This window comes from Mauremys reevesii, linkage group 3, assembly GCF_016161935.1.
Source record: "Mauremys reevesii isolate NIE-2019 linkage group 3, ASM1616193v1, whole genome shotgun sequence".
In the NCBI taxonomy this organism is placed as follows: domain Eukaryota; kingdom Metazoa; phylum Chordata; order Testudines; family Geoemydidae; genus Mauremys; species Mauremys reevesii.
The window spans coordinates 125,881,598-125,899,884 of NC_052625.1; the positions used below are offsets into that span (position 1 = coordinate 125,881,598).

The 18,287-nt window shown below is 44.8% G+C and overlaps 1 protein-coding gene across 6 annotated transcripts; it reads right to left on the minus strand.

The window, feature by feature from the left end:
- Positions 1 to 705: 705 nt before the first annotated feature.
- Positions 706 to 16,009, minus strand: MFSD4B (major facilitator superfamily domain containing 4B). 6 transcript variants are annotated; one of them, XM_039529361.1, is made up of 4 exons: positions 15,978 to 16,009; positions 7,225 to 7,393; positions 5,322 to 5,438; positions 706 to 4,315 (listed from the first exon to the last, which is right to left on the minus strand). In XM_039529361.1, the coding sequence occupies exons 2-4, from the start codon at positions 7,388 to 7,390 to the stop codon at positions 3,081 to 3,083; spliced, it is 1,518 nt and encodes a 505-aa protein (XP_039385295.1). In that variant the 5' UTR covers positions 7,391 to 7,393; positions 15,978 to 16,009; the 3' UTR covers positions 706 to 3,080. The 6 variants fall into 6 exon arrangements, with proteins under 6 accessions (XP_039385295.1, XP_039385294.1, XP_039385290.1 ...); XM_039529360.1 differs by lacking the exon at positions 15,978 to 16,009 and adding an exon at positions 10,908 to 11,039; XM_039529356.1 differs by lacking the exon at positions 15,978 to 16,009 and adding an exon at positions 10,549 to 10,878.
- Positions 16,010 to 18,287: the final 2,278 nt, after the last annotated feature.

Below are 18,287 nucleotides of genomic sequence, written 5' to 3' on the forward strand. Positions count from 1 at the left end.
CACGAAGTATGAGAGACTCACCACCTTTGTTAATATGCTGGTTTTCAAAGTCATGTATGAAATTTTTGCCATCCATGCACACCATGTTGCACAGAGTATTCATGCTTTCCAATTATGCATAAATAGTATTAAATGGTAAGTGCTTTATTAGTGCAGAATTTCAATAGCATTTTCAGAATGTGACACAAAAGCTTACCCTAGACTTCCTTATTTAAGCCAAGATCTCCACCATTGCAGTTCAGCTGTTATTTTCTATACTGATCTGCAGGTCAAACTCTAGTACTGTAAATGCATATGCAGAGCTGCTTTCATTGACTTTATGGGCAGCCATATGCATCCAAGGGTAGAATATGGTCCTTAAATATTTACAAGCATTATACTGTTAAGTAAGGGAAGGAGAGAGCTTTCGTGCAGCAACTGAAACAGCATAAGCCAAGTTTAGTAATGCATTGATATAGCAGGTGTGATACTACAACAGAAGCTATGAAGATAAAAATTAAAAAAAAAAAAACTAGTTGGATTACCTACCAATGTTTAATCACAGACCCAGGTAGGTAAAATATACCCTTCTGAACAGACAACTCAAGGTGCAGAACCAGTTCATTATTAAAGTGTGTCTTCTGTCAGTATCCAATTATCTCATCTTGCTCCCCCCTTTTGCAGGAAAACAGGCACTACACTGGCATTTACACTAACATTACGGTGTAGTGGGGAGGGGAAATGTCTTCTAGATTTCATTGTCTCTCACCATAAACTGCAAAAGTTTTCCAGGATGGCTCTATTTCTTCCCCTCAGATTTCAGAGGAAAGCGAAATTTGTTTGGGGGGGCGGAGGGGAGAAGAGGGGAAGCAGTCAGTCATAAACCCAAACTTCTAAAGAAAGATCCTATACCACATAACAGAAACGCTCCAAATGTAAATAAACAAACTGCCACCCTTACTACAAAAGTAAATTACCAGCAAAATCTTAACTATCCAATGAGCAATACAAACAGCAAGTTTTGATCATGCAGCCTCAGAAAAAGCTGCCTTCAAAATCTGGGTTTTCAAATAGACGGACTGCATTAAATGGAAGGCTCCAAATTAATTCTAAGCAACACTTTCTATATTTGTCTGTTCTTGGCACTATGGTGATTTATTTATTTGCTAACACTCAGTGTTTCCTCCCTCCCCCAGCATGGTATTTCCAATCTTACACACACCCCCAAGATGTTGATAAATACTACATGAAACGCTGCACTGTACCTCATCTGTGCAAAACATGGACCTTCTCTTAAGGCAGCATCCAAATACATCATCTCAAAGTATCTGAAACATTACAATGTTACCAGAGTAAAAAGCAGAGGGCACCAGTCCAACTTGCACAAAAGAAGCAGTTATAGGTCACCTTCTGGTACCTTTCAGAACTTGGATTGCACTCAGTACTCTGGCTGTTAGAAAAGGGAAGGTTTCATTAGTAACTGTAACCTATTAATTTTCCAGAGGTAAGTAAACAGCTATTGAAGTGTGCCATAGACTAAGCTTTGCACATTTCGCTTTGAAAAGATATGTATTTTCTTTTTCTAGAGAAGTATGTGCTCCCACTGGATTTTTGCTATTAACTTCAGGGAAAGCCAGAACAGATCTTTAAAACTTTTGTTTGAACAATCTGGTTTGAGAGTTAAGGTCCTCTGTCAATACTATGGACTAGGCGTTATTGGTTACTAAAAAGTAGCGTGACCAGATGTCCCAATTTTATAGGGACAGTCCCGATTTTGGGGTCTTTTTCTTATATAGGCTCCAATTATCCCCCATCCCGATTTTTCACACTTGCCATCTTGTCACCCTACCAGAACGGTAAAATTGCCTTTGAAATTTAGCTTTGGTATGTAAAGTAACTAGCAGCAAAGAGTCCTATGACACCTTATAGACTAACAGAAGTTTTGGAGCATGCATCTGACAAAGTGGGTATTCACCCACGAAAGCTCATGCTCCAAAACGTCTGTTAGTCTATAAGGTGCCACAGGACTCTTTGCTGCTTTTACAGATCCAGACTAACACGGTTACCCCTCTGATACGTAAGTGACTACACTACTGTGTATACTGCCTGTGATACCAGTGGTTAGTTATCAAACACTGATTAAAAAGTAGCTAATAATGGCTCAACAATCAAGAATTAAAAATTATAGCAGATCAGCACAACTACTTTAAAAACTCCCTTGTCCTCTCTCTCCACCATCGCAAAATAAAAAAAATGCAGATGTGTGACAAACCATTTTGTTCTTCAAAGCAACCTTGGAAAGAGTACATAATACACATTTTTTAAAACCTCCCTAAATAAATATTTTATTCCAGTGTAACATATTTGATGTTTCCATGATTTAAAATGAACTAAACACAGAAATCTATGTTTAAACAACATTACATAAAAATGACAAAACCAGGAAATTCCCAGACAAAGTCAACAATACATCCATTAACTAAAGCTGTTGAGCTATCAACTTTTCCACTTTCCCAAAAGGACAAGGACACAACTAACACCTTGGTGTTTAACTTACCAGTAATTTCATGGTTTATGTTACATCCCAGACTTTAAGTGCATGGAAATATCCCCTTCACTAGATTCAAGAAGTTCAAGATTCTTCTCTGATTTGTATGAGGGTGATCAATTAAGATCACTGTGCGTCCTGATCTATTCCCACCAATGCAGGATTGTTCTAAAAATATGGTTAAAATACTCTGAACAGTCTCACTTTAAGTTACATTAGGGTGCCCATCATTTTCTTTCTTTACATTTAAGAAATGTTTCCCATATGTTTAGTCTAAATTGCTTTTAGTTCCATGACACAACACCTGATCATATTACCACGGATTCCCTCTTTAGTATGTCCAACATACACATTCTTTTTCACTCCAGGATGCATGGTTGCAGACTAAAATGAATAAGCATAAACTGCGATTTGGCAAGCACGGAGGTGGAAACTCTTGGATTTGTACCACTATTAAAATTCTGAATCACTTTACAAATACAGCTAATTTGATTGTGTTTATTACCTTACAGAAGCCAGGCAGTCATTTCAAGTAAGAAGCCTAGATTTTACTTTAATCATTCTTCTCTCTGTCTCTATTGAACTGCTTTCTCCCTGGGGAGCTAAGAGCAATCACTGGAGAAGAACTAAATATGTTTGAAGGTGGCTGCATGGACACTTTAGCTGGGGACTCCCCTGGGATCTTTTGAGATGTCTCTACCACAGAGTTTCTCACTGTATCATTCATTTCAATTACTTCAAAGTCTGCTTCATTCCATTCTCCTGCATCCTCTTCATCTTCCTCATCTTCATTAAGTTCAAAGTTGGACAACAAAGCTTTCTGGTCCTCGCTCCCACCACCATCTTTTAACTTACTCTCACTGGGAGAAGTGGCTAATTTATACATTACAGGAAATAGTACTGCTGTCACTACAGATGTTCCCAGTGCAGCATACATCATCACAGGGACATTGTGAAGTTTTCCTTCAAGGAACCCAACCACTGCTGGAATGCACATCTCCCCCAAGGCAGCACCAACTACGAAGAGAGAAGCAGACTTTCCTTGTATGGTGGTGTACTGTTCAATCCAGGAAATGCCACTTGGAAAGATGGTAGCCATTGATGCACCATACACTGCTGTTCCAACCCAGAGCGAAATTGGATGCTTACTCAACAGTGCCAGGAACAGAGAGGAGACAGTGGAACCTATGACACTCAGCAGAATCATAGTACCAGGGTATAAACAGGTAGCAAAACAGATTGCCAGTCCTCTGCAAGCTGCAAATGCTCCCCAAAAAAGGGAGTTCAAACTAGCTGCTTCACTTTCTTTCATGTCTGCATAAACCTCTGCATAATTGAAAATGTAAGAGCCATAGGTGACCTCTGCTCCTACATAGCAAAAGAAGAAAAGGAAAAGGAGAATGAGAAGGGCATAGTGGTATTTGGCAATTTGACATTTCTGCAGAGAAGATTTTGCTTTTTCTCGTGCTGAGCCGGTCCTTGAATACAGAACAACAAACAACAAAGAAACTATCAAAATATAGGTCCCTATGACAATGTAGGACCACATAAAGCTCACATTAGAATGCAGTTTCAGTGCTGATCCAGTCAGTGCGTTAGGTATATCACTCGGAACAGAGTGGTTTGTCTTTTCATCTTCTGTGTGGACTTTAGGAGATATGAAGCTGCCCAATGCCATTTTTGTCAGGATTGGGGCCACAAGGGCACCCAGTGCAAAACTGAAGTGTAAGGCCTGCATATGTGGTCCAACCTCTGCTCCCCATATATTCAATGCAAGGACATTTCCACCTGCAGATTAAAGAAATGAGGATCCATTTATTTAATATGGAAACTTAAGATACAGTATGGTTTCTTCCCAATCAGTTATTTAGTTAATATATATCTAGTCAATCTGTCAGAACAATCTACAATGGAAGCAGATAAAAGAACTTCTTTTATAATATCTGGAATCAAAGGTCATTACCTTTTTCAGGGCATGAAATGTACAAACTGCAAGTCTAGCCAGAGTAAAGCTCTGCTTATAAAAATTAAGCAGTAAAAGGTTCCACTGCACATGCTGGGTTTTTTTTTTAACCTTTTTATCTCAAGAACAAGAACTAGCTCATTTCGAACAGTGTTCCATTTGGCACTATGATGGCATTCCAGATAAAGCTCAGGATCTTCTTTGACAGACTGTTTGTAACACTCAATCCTAGGCTCTCTTCTCAGCACATAGCATCAAATTTGCATTATAGATGCTCACTCACTTAGTCACACAAATGGGTTGAATAAGTAGTTAATTGAGGAATACTTGGCAATTTTTCTGGGCCATCCCACATACAGTCAGGGATATACCAGCAGATTCATTCTAGAGATTATTCCAGCTTGGCATTTATCTCACCATTTGCATCACAATCAGGAAAAAAATCTGCTCTTACTGTCTTCAGAATGGATGATGTTACTGTAGTAACAGCGAGAGAGAGTAACTTTAACGGCAAGTGACAATGGATATGAACACGAATTTAGTTTAGCATACATATACCATGCATGCTAGAAAACAAAACATACATTTTTCTCCTCCTTCACTAAGCGAAATAACTATTTTAGCAGGCCCTATGCCTATACTGACAACACAACATGCTTGCCACATAAATTGGAAGTCCTAATGATAAACAAACTCACCTCTTGTGGATCTCTAGCACCTCATTAGTGCTAACAATTCTCTCAGATAGATACAAGAGGAGCTGACAGACTCCCAATGACTCGTTCAATCCACAGGACTTCCTGCAGCAGGGAAGAGGATCTGTTCACTTACCTGTGTCTAGAACACCCATGGAAGTCCCAATGACTGACATCAGGGCAGTTAACAATAGCGCTTTCTTACACCATGGTATGGCATAAAGACCAACTGCTGTTCCCAGCATGGTTAACCCTATAAAGGTAATCCAAAATCCATACTGAGGCTCCAGTTTTCAGCATGACTTCTACAGAGATCCAAAATAGTCAATTTATAATTAAAATCTGTTTTTAAAGATAGACTGCTTGAATTTCAAGCAGTCAGGTTAGACTGAATTAGTGTTCATGAGAGCTGGTTGAAAAGACTTAGACGGATCCATTTTTTCCTCAGAAATTGCCTGTTAAAATCAAAATACTTCACAAAATCAAGCCGAATTTGAGCAAAATTTACTTCTTGAGAAAAACTAAAAAAAAATTCTGACAATGTAAAATGGGATATTTTGAGATTTTTGGAACAAAAGGTTTCAGTTTTTCATTTTGAAGAGACTGTTTAAAAAAATTATATTTTGCATTACTAGATAGTAATATAAAATAAAAACCAAAATGAAACATTCTAGTTCTGTCAAACCAAGACATTTTGATCACAAAGCACAGCTCATTTTAGATTGGAAGATTTCAAAAATTTTGAGTTTCATTTCAATTCAAAACAAAGTCAAATTTTCAAAAGTCAAATTCTTCACAAAACTGAAATGTCATCCTCTGACCAGCTCTGGTGATCACACTAGGAAGTCCTCAACTGAACTATTTTCTCCAATTACTCTCAATGCACAAGTTTAGCTTCCATTAACATTAGTAAGTTATATGCCCACATCATAAATAGGCTCCTAATTCATTGTACAGTTTAAAAAAGAATAAATTTAATAAATTCTGTTAACGGCGCTTAAACTTAGTTAACCTCTGAGATGTGATCTTTTCTCCATTGCTTATCCAACTGAAAATTGAAAGCATGCAAATTATTTCTCAAATTGACAACAACGGTACATGAAAAATTGAGGCAAAACCTAGGAAACAGTTCTACAGATAACTGTGTTTAGAGCTTGCCGTCAGTTCACCTTACTTTTGAATATGATAAGCATGAAAGATTTTGCTTTATTAGTTCAGGAATCTCTGTTTCAGGTTTCAGATAACTTTGTCTTCAGATTACTTGCCTCATGTCTGACAGATAAATTAGAATCAATGAGAAGCAGAAGATTGGTCTAGATTTTATTCATAAATTTTATGCATGTCAGGGTTTAATGGAACAGAAAAAATTTTAGCCGGTGCAGTGTATTTTAACAGAGGTTGAGTTTGCAACATCTTTTCTTTGTAGAGTTGTAACTCAATTGTGTGAAATGGTATCACTGACAGCAATACAGGTGATCAGATGTGAGTCTCAGCTGAGCTTCTCTCATTTTTCTCATGTAGCTTGTGATGTGGCCATTATCAAATTTGATTTGTTTTATATAAATATTCTCAGAACCAGCCATTTGATATAGAAAAACAAAAATCCAACTCTGCTTCTTTTTGTTTGAGCAAAAGGCATCTTTTATTCAGTTCTGACAGAGATAGATGTGGTCTTTTGCAATAAAAGGAGACAGGAATGAAACTGACAAATAGAAACAAAATTTCATAGTTTTTAATTACATCACTCCTGCAGCAGTGTACAATATTTTTAAAGGAGTATGACAATGCTGGTGATAGCGTATATGCAACTTTCATTGTGCAAGACTGCGGTGTAAAGACCAACTGGATACTTGCATGACACACCAAGGTAAAGGAGGTGAAAACTGGCTTGAGATATATTTTTGAACACAACTTTCACAATTTGTTACTATACCAACCCCTCTGGAAATAGTGCAAGTTATGACACTTAATAACGATATTAGAGATTCATCAAGCTATACATTTGTCACATAAAAAAGAATTATTTTGAGTACACTTACCCAAGAGGAGATGAGGGTTCACGCAGTCAAAGATAATCCCTCCAATCACTGAACCACCAAGGTACCCCAGAGAACGACCCACGAAAATGTAGTAAATATCACTGACATTTTTATTCACATTTGCAGCCAAATCTTGAAATGTAGGTCCCAAGACAGCAATGCTCATACCCTGAAAAACAGTGGGGATCTTTTGTTTGCTCATTTTAGAGGACAGAAGGTTAACAAAATAAACTCTCACCAGCAGCAAGAAATGATATAGTTCATATTATGTTACTAAGACTTTGTCTGCAAACAAAAATTATACCATTTTAATTAAGTCACTTTAGAAACTGATTTAGTTAAACAATGCAGTCTTACGTTGGGGGCACTCTTATTTTGGTTTCACAGTGCCAGTTATCAACTTAACTTACAACTTGGTAAGGAATTTCACCTAAGACAAGCCCGAAATAGGTTGGCAGGTTACTTAGGGTATGTCTACACTGCGCATGTTACAGCGCAGCCACGGCAGCGCTGTGAGGTGGGCACTGTAGTCACGCTTTATCGCGGGGGGAGGGGGGGGGGAGACCTCTCCCAGCGATAAAAAAATAACCACTCTGAATGTCACCAGGAGTGTGGCTCCCGGTGATAAAGCACTGTCTATACTGGTGCTTTTCAGTGCTAAAACGTTTGGCATCAGGGAGGTGTTTTTTCACACCCCTGAACAACTAAAGTGTTAGCGCTGAAAGTGGCAGTGTAGACACTGCCTTACACAGCAAGCTCTTCAAGGCAGGAACAGTCTTTTTGTCTGTTTTTGTACAGCACTAAGCACAATTGAGTTCTGGTCCTGGACTATGGTTCCTAGGTGCCATGGTAATACTTCTAACGAATAAGTCTACAATTTAGTCACAGAGGTCATGGAAGTCACAGAATCCGTGACTTCCAGCGACCTCCATGACTTCAGCAGTTGGGAGGTGCAGGGTCCCCTGCCACCCACAGGGCTAGGAGCTGCGGGGTACCCCTGCTGCCTCTGGCAGCCGTCAGGGGTGGAGGGGAACCCCCAAGCTCACAGGCAATGGAGGCGGCGTGGGAATCCCCGAGCTGCTGGCTCACCAGGCGCCTCTGGCCCCTGTGGGTGGTGGGGGTGGCATGGGAGCTGGGGGCACCCCACAGCTCTCAGCCTTCACAGGCAGTGGACAACCCCCGGAGCTGCAGGCAGTAGGGGTACCCTGCAGTCCCCTGCGCAGCTGCCCCACTTCAGGCGGCGTGGGGATGCGCAGATCCCCATTTTGTCCTGGATATTTTTAGTAAAAGTCGGGGACCAGTCATGGCTTCCATTAATTTTTCTTTTTTGCTTGTGACCTGTCCATGACTTTTACTAACAATATCCAGGACAAAAATCTTAGCCTTACTAATGAATATTAAAATATCACTTGATGTAATCCAAATCTGTTTTAGCGAGATCATCTCTAAATTTACATACACATTTTCTTGTCACTGTGTGAAAAGCACCAAGTGAAATTTAAGTTTTGCTTGCAGTCACCTTTGCAATAAGCTTGTGGAGCACTCAAGTGAGTTTCACAGTACCTCATCGTGAGAACAATACCAAAGGAAAACTTGGCTGTATGGGACAGTCATCACTTCAGTACCAGCAGTGTGCTCAGTACTGTGCAAAATAAAGGTTCTTATACAATCTAATGCTACAGAAACATTACTCCTCAAGCAGCTGAGCACCTGGGATAGTTTCACCTGCCTGTGAGACAAACCAAGCCCAAAATACTATCTAGAAATTACCAGGAAGCCCACATGGCTGAGTTCAAACCTAGGGCTCTATCAATGCTCTCTGTGCTGCCTCATTAGTTTATTACTATCTGAATGGTGTGGAGAGAATGAATAAAGCAGTGTTATTTATCCCTCTACATAACACAAGAACCAGGGGTCACCCAATGAAATTAATAGATAGCAGGTTTAAAACAAACATATGACAGTATTTCTTCACACAGCCCACAGGTATCCTGTGGAACTCGTTGCCAGGGTATGTTGCAAAGGCCAAAACTATAACTGGGGTAAAAAAAATTACATACATTCATGGAGCATAGGTCCAGCAATAGCTATTAGCCAAGATAGTCAGAGATGCAGCTCCATGCTCTGGGTATCCCTAAACCTCCATATATCAGCAGCTGAGACTGGACAACAGGGGGTGGATCTATCACTAATTACCCTGTTCTGGTCCTTGCTGAAGCAGCTGTCAGAGACAAGATATGGGGCTAGAGCAGGGGTCTCAAACACCCAGCCCGTGGGGCTATTTCCTGCGACCCGCCAACGGCCCGCGCCCTCCCCCCGGCCTACCACAAACTACAGCCGCAGGATTGCCCCCCTCAAGCCCCACATCACTGCCTGAAGCGGCTGGCATCATGTCCCTGAGGCGGGGAGAAGAGCGCAGAGAGTTCCCTCTGTGTGTTTCCCTGGCTTCAGGCACCGCCCTCCCGACCCCGGAGCTCCCATTGGCCAGGAACAGGGAACTGCGGCCCATGGGAGCTTCAGGGGAGGTGCCTGGAGGTGTGGCAAGCAGCATGCAGAGCCCCACGGCACCCCTCTCCCAGGGGCCACAGGGACATGGTTCCAGCTACTTCACAGAGCGGGGCCGGGATCCTGCCCTGGTACGTGCTGCTGCCACCCCGGAGCCCGAAGCCCTCCTACACTCCGCCCACCCCAACTCCCTGCCCTGAGCCCCCTACCCATACCCCCCGCTACATCCCACAGCCCTTCTGCACCACAATCCCCTGCCCTCAGCCCCGTGCTTGAACCCCAACCCCCAATCCTGAGCCCCCTGCCGCATCCCACACCCCTTCTGTACCCTGAGCCCCCTGCCTGCACCCCAACCCCCTGCTGCACCTCAACTCCCTGCCCTGAGCCCCCCCCACACACCCCTCATGCACCCTCGGGGGCAGGGAGGGGGCGGAGTTGGGGTGGGGACTTCAGGAAAGGGGTTGGAAGAGGTGGGGCCTCATGGAAGGGGTGGGGTGGGGGCGAGGCAGCGAGGGGGTGTCAGTGATGCGGCCCTCAGGCCAATGAAGTAGCCCCCATGTGGCCCTCGTCACCTCGTGGTCATTTGAGTTCGAGACCCCTGGGCTAGAGGGGCCCTTGCTTGGCCCCAGCACTGCAGGTCCTGTTCTCGCTGGCCCCGCTCAGGGACCTGCCCCCGGGGGCAGGGGCTGCGCCAAACCAGCACCGTCACCAGGTCCACCCAGCACAGGGGCTCCCTGGGGCAGCGCTGCCCGGGCCGGGCCGGGGTTTGCCGGGGAGTCGGTGCCCGCAAGGCGGAAGGGGAGGCCCAGCCCCGCTCACCAGGCCCAGGAAGGCCGAGCACAGCACCCCGGAGATGCACCATCGCAGCAGCAGCGTCGCTCCCTCCCCGGCCCGGCTCCTGCCGCCGCCGCCGGCTACGATCACCTCAGGCCGCGGCGCGGGCTCCGGGAGGAGACTCTGCTCCGCCGCCGGCCCCTCGCCGCCCCGCCGCCCGTCCTCCGCCTCCGGCCGGGCGAAGCGAACCTGCTTCTTCCTGCCGGCGCCGGCCATGGCGCCGAGTGCGGGGAGCGGGCCGGCCCCGCCCCCGCGGACACCGAGACACCGGCGTCTCCAGTAACGTGACAAGCGGAACCAGTCGTACTACAACTCCCAGCGTGCACCGCGTCTCCCCGCCCCACCTGCCGCGGTGCACGCCGGGAGCTGAGAGGCGGTGGCGGGCTCGCCGCTTAGGGACGTTGCTTGGCAGCCGGGGACCTGGGAGGGCGCTTGGCTCGAGTGCAAAATGGCGGGAGATTCGCCTTCCCCTCCCATTCACCAACCTCGTTTTCGCCTTGTGGGCACCTGAGCACGAACCCCCCCCCCCGAGCAGCTGCCATGCGTAGGGCACGTGACTTTGTGCACCTGGGGCCAGGGGCGGACTGGCCATGGCCAGCGTTGTGCCGCCCCACCCATGGTGGCACTCGGTGCTCTGCCAGGGGACCGGGGGGAGGCGCCACTCCCTTGGCCGGCAGCCCAGCCCCAGGGGCTGGAGGGCCCATGTGCCAGACAATGCACCACAGTGCAATAACACCAAAGGCCTCAGGTGAGGCTGCTAGCCAGGAAGGGGGGGGGTCACAGCCCCTGTCTCGCTTACCCAGCCCCTGCTGTGAGCGGTGGGCCTGCCCCACTGTGTGCTTGCCGCAGGGTAAGGCCCCTACTCTATTTGCGCTACACTGATGACGTCTTCATCAGCTGGACCCATGGAAAAGAAGCCCTTGAGGAATTCCACCATGATTTCAACAATTTCCATCCCACCATCAACCTCAGCCTAGACCAATCCACACAAGTGGGCCATTTCCTGGACATTACAGTGCTAATAAGCAATGGTCACATAAACACCACCCTATACCGGAAACCTACTGACCGCTATTCTTACCTACATGCCTCCAGCTTCCATTGAGGACACATTATCTACAGCCAAGCTCTAAGATACAACTGCATTTGCTCCAATCTCTCAGACAGAGATAAACACCTACAAGATCTCTATCAAGCATTCTTAAAACTACAGTACCCACCTGCTGAAGGGAAAAAACAGATTGACAGAGCCAGAAGAGTACCCAGAAGTCACCTACTACAGGACAGGCCCAACAAAGAAAATAACAACGCCCCTAGCCGTCACCTTCAGCCCCCAACTAAAACCTCTCCAGCACATCATCAAAGATCCAGGGCCACCCAGAGGGGGGGGGGGCAAGAGGGGCAATTGGCCCCGAGCCCCACGGGGGCCCCCACCAGAGTTTTGCGGGGCCCCTGGAGCGGGGTCCCTCATTCGCTCCGGGGTGCCCGGCAAACTCTTGTGGGGCCGGGCGCAGGAGCTTCTGCCGCTCCCGGTCTTCGCCAGAGCGGAAGGACCCCCCGCTGGTGAATTACCTCTGAAGACGGAGCGGGACCCGCCGCCGAAGTGCAGCCCGGTCTTCGGCAGTAATTCGGCGGCGGGGGGCCCTTCCGTTCCGGGACCCGCCGCCGAAGTGCCCCGAAGACCCGCGGCGGGGCCCCCCTCCGCCAAATTACCGCCGAAGACCGGGCTGCGCTTCGGCGGCGGGTCCCGCTTCGGCGGTAATTCAGCAGCGCCCCGCCGCGGGTCTTCAGGGCACTTCGGCGGCAGGTCCAGGAACAGAAGGGCCCCCCGCCGCCAAAGACCCCGGGCCCCCGGAATCCTCTGGGCGGCCCTGCAAAGATCTACAACCTATCCTGAATGATGATCTCTCACTCTCACAGATCTTGGGAGACAGACCAGTCCTCGCTTACAGACAGCCCCCCAACCTGAAGCAAATACTCACCAGCAACCACACAACAAAAACACTAACCCAGGAACCTATCCTTGCAACAAAGTCCGATGCCAACTCTGTCCACATATTTATTCAAATGACACCATCATAGGACCTGATTCACATTAGCCAGCAATGCCCCTCTGCCATGTGCATTGGCCAAACCGGACAGTCTCTACGCAGAAGAATAAATGGACACAAATCTGACATCAGGAATCATAACATTCAAAAATCAGTAGGAGAACACTTCAACCTTTCTGGTCACTCAGTAACAGACTTAAAGGTGGCAATTTTGCAACAGAAAAGCTTCAAAAACAGACTCCAATGAAAAACTGATGAACTTGAATTAATATGCAAACTAGATACCATTAACTTGGATTTGAATAGAGACTGGGAGTGGCTGGGTCATTTCACATATTGAATCTATTTCCCCATGTTAAGTATCCTCACACCTTCTTGTCAACTGTCTAAAATGGGCCATCTTGATTATCACTACAAATTTTTTTTTCTGATAATAGGTCATCTTAATTAATTAGCCTCTTACAGTTGGTATGGCTACTTCCACTTTTTCATGTTCTCTATATGTATATATATCTTCGTACCATATGTTCCATTCTATGCATCTGATGAAGTGGGCTGTAGCCCACAAAAGCTTATGCTCAAATAAATTTGTTAGTCTCTAAGGTGCCACAAGTACTCCTGTTCTTTTTGCAGATACAGACTAACACAGCTGCTACTCTGAAACCTGTCATTTTGCAGAGAGGGTAACTCAGCCCACACCTGTAATTGTTGAGAGGCATCAGCCCATTGTGCAGCCCTGCTCCAGGCTCTGTTCCTAACTCTGGCACAAACTTCCTTTGGGAAGTGGGTTGGGCAAGTCACTGACAGGCATACATTTTTCCAAGAGCGCTTACTCATTGTGTGTGCCTAATTTACAACACCTACTAGCTAAAATAATTAGGAGTTCCAGCTGCTCAGTGCTTTAGACACAGCTGCTGAGACACCGAGATATGGCAGCAGCAGAGCTCTTAAACAATAAAGCAACCAAAATTCGTGGATGCTTTCCAAAATGTTAGCAGTGCCAGCTCTGTGCCTTTCTTACCTTACCCATAAATGGAAATAAGGAGGCAGTTTCACTGAAAAGGTGTGCAGACTGATAGATTCAATAAAGCACCACTTCCGCAAAGTCCACAAACACATAATTAACTGTTGAGCACACACTTTCAAGCCCCCTTAAAGTCAATAGGGTTTTAGTTAAGTACCACTTCAATGCTTTGCTGAACAGGGATAAACTTAAATAAGCATTTACACAGCTGCCACATAAGCTCTGTGTAAGCTGGAAAGCTTGTCTCTCTCACCAACGGAAGCTGGTCCAATAAAAAAATATTACTTCACCCACCTTATCTCTCTAATATACTGTTACATGGCTCAACAACACTGCATGCAAGATCTATGACGTGTTCAGATAGTGTGATCTCCAGAGGCTCATAGTCCAGTAAGTTAAAACCATCTTTTTTTCCATCAGAACCCTTAAAAGCCCTCCTTCTTAGTGAAGTCAATTTCCATGCCTAATTTCAACTTGGTTCTCAACTATTTCAGCTATCAAGTTATTTACAAAAAAATGAGATCATGTTTTATAATAGGGAAAGTATATTTTTTCACTCTAATCTCACTCAAAAACAGATTAAACATTCCCCCCCCCCAAAACTTTCTAGAAATATTTACTCTTTGGTTAAAGGCCACGTTTGGAAAATTTCAGCCTGAAAGGTGTACATTTCAGACAGTTATATGACTGGAAATGGAGTTATAATGGAAACTATTATAGAACAGAACCATAAGGGGTTGTGAACGGAGACTACTGGAGGGAAAAATCAACAGTTTTCTGACTGAATTATTCCTGAATACTTTGAAAGCCACTGTTTACAGTAGAATTACATTCAGTTTATAAGGAAAGATTACAAGTGATGTAGTTACTTGGCTGCCTTGCATATACCGTTTGTGAGCTAAAGTAAATATAACATCTCCCCCTTTCATGTGATCACCCTGATTAACCCAGCAAATACCATTTTGGACCACACTGTACCTACAGTCATAGGCGGCAGGTTATATATGTTTGCAGTGCTCGAGCACCAGGAATATTCAGGGCAGGGTGCCCTGCTCCAGGAATATTTGGAGCTGGGTCTCTCCCCTGGCCCTGCCTGAATCAGGCCCTGGCCCCCGCGGGTCTACCCCCTCCCCCGCCCCGCCGTGTCCCTGCCTGACAGAAAGCAGCCAGCCCTGCCTGCTTCTGCTGCCGGAGTAGAGCAGCTCCCGGCAGAACTGCTGTCTGCTGCCCCAGGGTCCTAGCGCCCACCATTCACTAATGGCAAGGCAGGCTGCCCTTACCCTGAGCCGCTCCAACACCCCAAACCCCTCATCCCCAGCCAGAGCCCTCATCCCTACGCACCCTGATCCTCTGCCCTAGCCCTGAGCCCCCCCACAGCATGAACCCCTCAGCCCCAACCCTCATCCCCCCACACCCTAATCCTCTGCCCCAGCCCTGAGCCCCCCATCATGAACCCCCCATCCTCAGCCCCACAGCCCTCACCCCACACCCCAACCCTCTGCCCTAGCCCTGAGCCCCCCCGTATCATGAACCCCTCATCCTCAGCCCCACAGCCCTCACCCCACACCCCAACCCTCTGCCCCAGCCCTGAGCCCTGTCCTGCATCATGAATCCCTCATCTTCATCCCCACAGCCCTCACCCCTGCACTCCCTCCTATCCCCAAACTCCCTCCCAGAGCCTGCACCCTCACCCCCTCCTGCACACCCACCCCCTGCCCCAGCCTGGAGCCTGCACCCAGCACCCAAACTCCATCCCAAAGCCTGCACCCTGCACCCCTCCTGCACCCTAATCCCCAGCCCAGGACCTGCACCCCAGACCCCTGCACCCCAGAGCCTTAGGCAGGTGGGGGGGGAGTTTGGGGAGGCAGAGTTGTGGGGGCGGGTTCTGGGCACCACCAAAATTTCTACAAATTTGCCACCCATGCCTACAGTTATTCTGAGTACAAGTCTGCATTCCAAAGTCTTAAACGTCATATTAGAAACTAAACACACTAACTCTCTACAAGAACATGCACACACAGAGCTATTATATAGTGTATATTTACAGAAAGGGAGGTTCCCACACTCAGATATGGAAACACCTAGCCCTAAACTAAACTGCCATAACTTGATATATATTTTACCTGAACAGAGAGTGAGCTTATGAATAACAGTGTCTGAAAGATTTTGTCTCTCTTAGGGCCTGTGTACATGGGGAAATTGACTGGCATAGCTGTTTCTAAATAACTACAGTTTTCCATTATAGCTATAGAATAATTTATAGTAAAATAACTTCAATAGTAAGAGTCCACACAGGGAGTTCTTCCAGCTAGCAATAGTGTTTTAAATGCACATCTTACCTTATTCCTGAATAACTTCCCCTTAGGCAATGGTATTATGTTTGAATATAACATAGGGCATTAACAGCCTGATTTTCATAACTATAGCTGCTAACATAGCATAGCACATTGTGCATACGATTATCAATGATTGTGTGCAAACTGAGTACTTGCAAATAAGCAAATACGAATCCATGTGTAGAAATATTCTGCTTGCACATGCAATCTTGCTAGCTGTTCATTCAATTTAGTTGTGATTGTCTGGACAGTTTTGAAAACGAAACCTTAACAGTACAGCAATTTATAGCTTTATGCTTCTTAGAGGGGCTGAGCATCCACAGCTTCATTTGAAGTCTGAGGAAGCTACAGGTGCCACCATTTATGAAAAAAAGGCCTTCTAATCCTCAAACAAAGTTAGTTCCTTAAAATCTTGCCTCATTTTCTTTCCTCGATAGGAGATTTCAAAACCCAGATAACCTGAAGTGAATGTGGCAGAATATTCTTTCCGATTCAAATACTTTAGTTGTGTAGTTTTATTTTATTGTATTGACTTTTTTAACAATAGGCTATCATATTCAGCTAATTTATACTTACAATATTATTTTATGCAAACTGGAATGGAGACAAAAGAGGTTACAATTTATTTTGTTAAGCTGTTGTGCTAATAACAACTTAAGAAATGACTCTTGTACTCAGTCTCAGATTATTTAACATAGGAAACAAAGACCCGTTTGTTAAGCGTCATATTATGTTTCTAGTGGCTCCTAAGATGCATGCACCTGCCAGGTCCTTCTTTTATTCTGTCCTAGAGCCAAATTCCAGTAAAATAATCCCACCCAATATATTTAGCTTCCCCATTGCCAAATCCTTCCAGAACGTACTTGAGGAGCTTCCAAAGCCACATAAATATTATTTATTGCTCACCTTGTTCTATAGGAGCTTTCCTTACATTTTTTATTTTCTAGCTGAGGCAGTGGCAGTACAGGCTTCTCTATACCATCCGGTGTGCCACAACTCTGTTCTGCATGAAAGAAGAGCTCTTCCCCCTTATTCATTCAGTCCTTGACTGGCAGTCCACACTGCCAAAGATCACAGGGGCTGTTCATAAATTACACAACCTTTAAAAAAAAAATTCAAGACCCTCCCAATCTTTTGTAACACTTCGTAATAAAGAACCAAATTCACAAGATTAAAGACCCACCTCAAATGAGTTACATAACTTATGGACAGCCCCACAGGTCAAATTTGATATAGTAAAACTTGTCTGAGACCAACCCTTTTATCCAGTATCTTACCTTGAGACCACCAAAAAGTATTCCCAGTGTATTGTAGTAAAGTTTTGTTCCACCTTTACTAATAGGCCACTATTCAAGACAGGTTTTCCTATATCTTATTGGAAAGCTAGAGGAAATTACCTTTTGAATCACCTCCACATTATGCTACAGCCACCACCAATGCCCTTTGTAAATCAGGGCATTACATTACTTCTCTAGCAGAACCTCTCATGTTTTGATATTTTTGTAGTTCTTTTTCATGTTATGCTGGTGAGCACCTGCAGGATTGTGCCTTTCCTCGGCTTACTCCTCTTTCCACCATACATTTTACTGTCTTAGTGTTACAGCTGTTGACTATATCCATGATCTCTTTTCTTGTATTTAAATCACAAGCTCTTCAGGGCAAAGACAGCAGCTTTGTTGTACGTTTTTACAGCATCTAGCACAGTGAGGCTGGGCCTGTAGTTACAAGCACAAGACAAATAAATACAATATAGATGATTTCTTGCTTTTATCATACTATATACAAAAAAAAACCACACCTCACCTATGTTAAAAGAACATAAAGGTTGCAAAGTCAAGCTCTCAAAAGTTAGTGTTAGTTCTGGCATTTCCTATTTGTGTAACTTTAATCCAGCCTCTTCTGCACATAGGTGTTGTAATTTTGACAAACATCAGTTAGTGTCAAGAGGTAGAAGTAGAACCCCTCTTCTGGGACACAGTCCAGTGTTAGGTACAAGAAAATGCCCCTTCTCTTCTTGCAACCTTCTGTCTCATTCACTGTCTGGCCTGAGCACCGCATAAGATAGAGAGTTATTATAGAACAAACGGTATGTGCTCATGTAATTAAAGTCTGCACCATAACACATACACATAAGGGGGTCAAAGTAAGATTGCACAAGCTACCTTAATTCTGGCATTTCTGAACTTCTGAGAGCTTGGCTTTACAGGTTGAATGTTCTAATGGTTCTTGTATGTAATTTTCTAGGGTTTTTTATTTTGTTTTGTTTTTTTGTTTTTATTTTTTTTAAGCAAACTGAGAAAAAGGTAATTTCAT

What these genes read in the sequence shown, in the direction of transcription:
- MFSD4B (XM_039529356.1), bottom strand. Translation starts at nt 10,779, where the DNA reads ATGGCCGGCGCCGGCAGGAAGAAGCAGGTTCGCTTCGCCCGGCCGGAG. An exon ending in GAACCCTCATCTCCTCTTGG is followed by an intron (nt 5,439 to 7,224) that starts GTAAGTGTACTC and finishes TTACCTTTATAG; the next exon opens with GGTTAACCATGCTGGGAACA. An exon ending in CATGGGTGTTCTAGACACAG is followed by an intron (nt 4,316 to 5,321) that starts GTAAGTGAACAG and finishes TTTAATCTGCAG; the next exon opens with GTGGAAATGTCCTTGCATTG.